This window comes from Polistes fuscatus, unplaced genomic scaffold, assembly GCF_010416935.1.
Source record: "Polistes fuscatus isolate 324 unplaced genomic scaffold, CU_Pfus_HIC Scaffold10, whole genome shotgun sequence".
In the NCBI taxonomy this organism is placed as follows: domain Eukaryota; kingdom Metazoa; phylum Arthropoda; class Insecta; order Hymenoptera; family Vespidae; genus Polistes; species Polistes fuscatus.
In genome coordinates, this window is record NW_025112998.1 from 6,708,926 (window position 1) to 6,714,925 (window position 6,000).

Genomic DNA, 6,000 nt, shown 5'->3' on the forward strand with positions numbered 1-6,000 from the left:
TCTTTCTTTCCTTCTTTCTTTCTTTTTTTCTTGTTCTCTTTCTCTCTGTGTTTCTCTGTAGCAACGTCCAACGACGTCGATGATCGTTTCTCTTTTTTTCTTTTTTTTTCTTTCGTTTTATTCCTTCTTATCCACGAAATTCGTCGATTTCGTCTCCTTCGTTCCGTTCTTCTATCCAAAATAATATTTTCCGCCATTTTGATTTGGTTGGATCGTCGTCGTTGTCGCGAATATATGTAACGCGTAACCCTCGATTTAAGAAAGAAGATAAGTTTTCGGGGCAATGTTTTATTCTTGTGATTATAATACTCGCTTTATTTTCTGCATTTCAGGTATGAATCAGCGCAAGCAACGACGCGAGAGAACGACCTTCACGCGTGCCCAATTGGACGTGCTGGAAGGTCTATTCTCGAAGACTAGATATCCGGATATTTTTATGAGGGAGGAAGTTGCCGTTAAGATCAATTTGCCAGAGTCAAGAGTACAGGTAATTATTGAGTAGTTTTTATATATCGGGCGGACGCCATTTTGGTCTCGGTGGATCGAACGAATCGCACAAAATTCTATCCTTCGGAGAAAAATAAAAATTCCTGATATCTAACGTTCCCATTAATTAAATTTTCGTTAATGCAAACGCAAAGTTATTATTATCGTTAAAATGCTAAAAGTGTAAATGGAAGCGAGAAATCAAATGATCGATGATGAAATGAAAGAGAGAGAGAGAGAGAGAAGGGGAAAGAGAGAAAAATCGAAACTAGAAGAGAGGGTGTCTGCGCGAAAAAGAATAGAAAAAAGAAATGGAGTGAAGAACACTGCGTGCTCCGGCAAGCACAGACGAGATTTAAGGTATTTACACAATGCGGTGTCGCGTCCCACGTTCTTCCATTTCGCCATTGTCCTAAAGTAGAGTAAGGCATTACTATACATTGACAGCTATGCCAAAGAGCTCGTTGACGCTTTTATTGCGGTCCTCGTAACATCTCCATCCCACGACGGGGTGCTAACAGATCGACTTACATCGACTTTCCAATCGAAATCACAACGGGAACTTATAAATTGCCGCTATTAAAATGGACGCGTTATCAAATATCGAATTCAATTTATATAAATTTTATTACGAAACAAATAAAGTTATTGCTTATTATTCAAATTTATTAATAATTTCGATTCAAATCTCTTACTATTAATTTTGAATTTAACGATTTTTATACAAGATTTTTATAAAATCGTAAAAGAAAATGTCGGAAATATTATAAACACGTAGTAACATATCGATAGTTTAACGAAATTTATCACAATTTTCGGAAATATATTTCTATATAAATAATTATCAATGGAAAATTATATATAAATCTTTATGAGAAACAAACTAGAGAGAGAGAGAGTGAGTAAGTACGTTTCTCGTCGCCGCCATATCGCGAGGATAGAGATAGGACAAAAGTAGAAACACACGCACGCACGCACGCACACATATCGCGCAGCGTGGAAATTCGGGTGAGCTAGTTTCCACGCGACACGAAGTTAAGCCTCCGTGAATGGAGGGCTCCCAATCGAAAAGGGACAACTCGCACGTATTGTACATATGTACGTGAAACACGCGATTCTACGTAGAGAAATAGTTAGAGCAGGGGGAGGGGGAGGGGGAGGAGGGGGGAATTTGTTGGCGTATAGGCATACACGAAACGTAGACAGTATGATCACCTTTTCTAGGCGTGTACCAATAATATTCACGTATGGGAGGGGTCTCTGAAAGTTTTCGATCTCAGTGGGGGAGGGTTTTTTGATGCAACCCGAATAGCTGTTGCTACTACTACTACTACTACTATTGCAACTACTACTGACGTATAGGGAATATAGAAAAGGATACGATGTGCGAAGCATAGTTTGATTTGTTCCTAGATTATAACCCCTCTTCCTCCATTTCTATTCTTTTTCTCTTTTCAACGTTTTTTTTATTTATTTCAATCTTCCTCTCAGAACGAATAAAAAGAAACCAACTATGAAAAAAAAAAAAATAGAACGAGAGAAAGAGAGAGGATTGCAGCTGCATTAAGAACGTCGCTCTTATTCCGATTATATATTTTTTAATTCGTTTTTAATATTTTCAATTAATTCGTAAAATTCTATGAAGGATGAGATCGCAAATGTCAGAGGTGAAAATACATGGGAGGAAAGGAAAATGATCCATCGTATAATACGTGTAGGTGATTTCGATCGGTGTTGGTATTAAAAGTGCAAATAAGAAAATATATTTGTCATAACAGAGTGTTAACGCAGCTGCGTCCCCCTTCGCTCTCTCTTTCTCTCTCTCTCTCTCTCTCTTTCTCTTGGTCGCCGTCGCCGTCGTAGTTGCTTGACCCCCGTAGTCGTATGGGGTCGGTCGGTTAGTTGGTTTTCCTTCGCGTTGGATATAAACCAGATGGTGGTGCAATTTGCACCTCGGACGTGGATACGCGAGTACACACGCAAACACAAACACACACACAATACGAGTAGACAAAGAGAGATATGTAGAGAACGCAAACGATGATGGTGCGTGTCGTGCGGTGCGATCGTCGCTCCAGGCTATCCTCCGGATGCCACCGTTGCTCCTTCCGTTGCTTGTTGGGGTAGCTAGCTTCTGGAAAGGGGGTGTCGTTGTGCAAACATAGACCGATAATGCCTCTCTCTCTCTCTCTCTCTCACTCTCTTTTTCTCCGTATCCCCTTTTTCGACCCTTTGACTCTTTTCACTTTGAAAGGCGCGATCATTTTTCCCAACTTTGACAGTCGTAAACTCATCGAAGGATCAGTCATAAATTTCTCGAGAAAAAGAAGGAAGAGACAAATTCGGAGGATTCGTGCAATTCGTCAAACACTTTTTGTATTTTCTTTCTTTCTTTTTATTTTTATTTTTGTTTTTGTTTTATACATTTTTATCAACAAACGCAAATTCTCGCAAATCGATCTATTTTTTCTCGTCGAAGTTTCCACGTTTAAAATCCGATATGCAGTTGGTGGAACACAACTGTTACAGTAGCGTCGATAATAACAACAATAATGACGGGTCCTGTTTTTAAAGGCACGGGCATAGATTCATAGGATCGCACCCCTAGCCACATTGTGTGTTAGGATTAGAGAACAGGCCACGGCGAGACGCGATAGAAAAGGAGAGAGAGATAGACAGAATTTGCGGCCTGCTAGGGGATGCTTTTTGTCCCACCTACCCTCTCTTTCTCTCTCGACAATTCTGAAACCAACCCCACTTTCGAGGATCGTTCCTGGTCGAACGGGAGTACACTTTTCCGAAGGCGTACACGTACGCACGTATATTTGTACGTACTCGGTTTGTTTGTTGTTGTAGTAGTCACGTCACATATATACGTACGTACATAGATTTCCAGTACTACAATATATATATATATATATATATATATACATACACACGTTGTGAGAACGTACATTCAGGAGATAGGTGTACGTATCTAGAACCATTCGATCTCGCCACGGGGGTTGAAAACACCCCTTGCTCGCACGATTCGGGCTTTGATTCGCGCATGCGTGCCGGCAAACGATGAAAGATCCCAGGGGATGATGCTCCTACGCGAGTTAGTATAAGTAAGAAAGAATGAGAGAGAAAGAGATACATGTAGAGGACAACAGAGTGCTGGCTGGCCCCCTTCTCGAATCCCTGTTATTGTTGCGATTTAATGAAATGTTACGCCCGTCCGCCCGCGATTACTTTCCCATTGCGCCGATTAACTCCCCATTCGTCTACCCTCGCGTTCACCAAGTACGAAGCGTTCCAGGCTCGTTTCCACCTTCTTTTCTTGGTACGAAAATCATCCTCCGTCTTCTACCCTAGAAGAAGAAAGGGTCCTTTTCAAAGAGAGGGAATCCTCCAATCTCCTTGGATGTATTTTCTTTCGAACTCTTTTAAAAAAAAGCTTTCTTTTCTTACTCTATTTTGCAGGTATGGTTCAAAAATCGTCGAGCAAAATGTAGACAGCAATTGCAGCAACAGCAGCAGCAGCATCAACAACAGCAGCAACAACAAAATTCACCTAAGGGTTCTTCGCCGAGAGCTAACCAAGCGCAGAGCAATGTTAATCAAAACGGTAAAATGGTGGCGACGACAAATTCGTCCAGGCAATCCAGTCGACGCTCTTCGCCCGTTTCCCCGCCACGTGGCCGAGAAGCTCCAAACTCAAACTCACCTTTGTTACCGACGAGCTCTTCTTATCCTCGACTTGGTCTGACTCCGACCGGTGGCGGTGGTGCTAATAGTGCTCTTACGACACCTTCTCCTCCACTGACACCTGGATCGAGTCAACTACCACCATCGGCCTATCCTCTACCGATAAACCAAATACACCATACTGATTATAGTTTTGCGTGGAGTTCTGCTTCGCCCGCATCCGTGAATCCGAATCCGGTTTATCCAGCGCAGACTTACAATGCCTACTCGAATGCGTACGCTACCAGCGATTATTATCAAACTCAAATATCGCACATGCATCCTAGTCCACAGGGTAACTATCACCATGCACAGTATCACCATAATGTGGCTGTTAGCTCACCGTTATCACATCTAACCACTCAGCAGCATCCTCAGCATCATCCTCAACATCAGCAGCATCCCCAACACCATCACCAACAGCATACACAACATCCTCAGCAACATACTCAACAACTTACCCAGCAGCATACGCCGCAGCATTCCCAGCAACATACGCAGCATACGCAGCATACCCAACAACATCAACAACCACCTACCCAGCCCAGCAATAATGAAATGACCAATGCTAACGGTGACGCTGAAAACGAAGCTTACGTTTTACCGGATTCTAAATATCCACCGATTGTATAGCGCTCCACTAGGTCCTCAGGGATCTTTCATCGTGGACAAGAAATTATCGGGAGCGTTCCTAATTCATTAACGGCATCATCTATGTCTTCACCATATCATTGGCGTATTAATAATGTACCTATTTGTCATGAAATCAATGGGAGCCTTGATTCCTCCGATGACAATTAATTCAATAATATTTTGCTCGATAATTTATCCCCACAAGGAGTTTAAGTATTTATAATTTTATTTTTATATCGTTTAATCTAAACAAGAATTCTTATCTTTTCTTTAAAAAAAAAAAAATAAAAAAAAAAATGAAAAAAAAAACAAAAAATGTCCTTCCAAAAAAAATCAATAGACATAATAAGCCCCGGTATCTTTAAAGTTCTCTGTTTCACGGATTTAAAAGGTCCGATTTCCTAAACAATAGTTTCAAATTTACGAAAGCCACTGATCAATACTTTTTTATTATTAACTTTGGACTATTTCACACCTTTTTCGATACTAACTCTTACAAATTACTTGGATCTTATTCATCTCTTTTTTTCCTTCTATTTTAATTTTACTTACAATCGAATCTTCTCTCTCTATTCTCTTTTTCAACTCTTTCAATACCTTCATCCATTCCTACCATTGCTCATTTTCCATATCTATCTTATCCCTTCCTAATATCAATATCATCTCTTACCCGATTCAACTCTTTCAATTTAATCGAAAACCTTTATTCGTTTCTGTTTCTAACTCGATAGTTTCATAGTTTCTAATAACATTTATAAACTCTGAACACTGTTTTACGAAAATTAACGCGAAAAGGTTTCGTACTGATCAGCTGTTATACTTATTTCCCATTTTTCAGTGTTTTTCCTTTCGTAAAAGTCGTATTGAGATTGCCATTTTAATTGAATTTTTACGATTCATAAAACATATTTGACAATAGACGAAAGAGTTGAATTTTCATAACTGATTTTTTTTAACCCCGTCAGATACGGGCGCCGGATATATCCGGCATTCATTTGATGACTTGTGTCCAAGAATGCCGGAAATATCCGGCACCATCCGATGACCTGCGTGTACGAGCGCCGGATATATCCGGCATTCATTTGATGACTTGTGTCCAAGAATGCCGGAAATATCCGGCACCATCCGATGATCTGCGTGTACGAGCGCCGG

General features: G+C 40.5%; 1 protein-coding gene across 3 annotated transcripts in view; it reads left to right on the forward strand.

Annotated features, from left to right (window-relative positions):
- Positions 1 to 5,117, forward strand: part of LOC122524122 (homeobox protein OTX2-like) — a 44,732-nt gene extending 39,615 nt beyond the window's left edge. Inside the window, exons 2-4 of one of the 3 annotated variants that reach the window (XM_043646213.1) lie at positions 333 to 487; positions 3,952 to 4,510; positions 4,582 to 4,857. In XM_043646213.1, the coding sequence (XP_043502148.1) occupies positions 333 to 487; positions 3,952 to 4,510; positions 4,582 to 4,769 (902 nt within the window). In that variant the 3' untranslated portion in view covers positions 4,770 to 4,857. Of the gene's footprint in view, positions 1 to 332; positions 488 to 3,951 lie in introns of all 3 variants that reach the window. The other 2 variants (XM_043646219.1, XM_043646229.1) reach the window with 2 other exon arrangements.
- Positions 5,118 to 6,000: the final 883 nt, after the last annotated feature.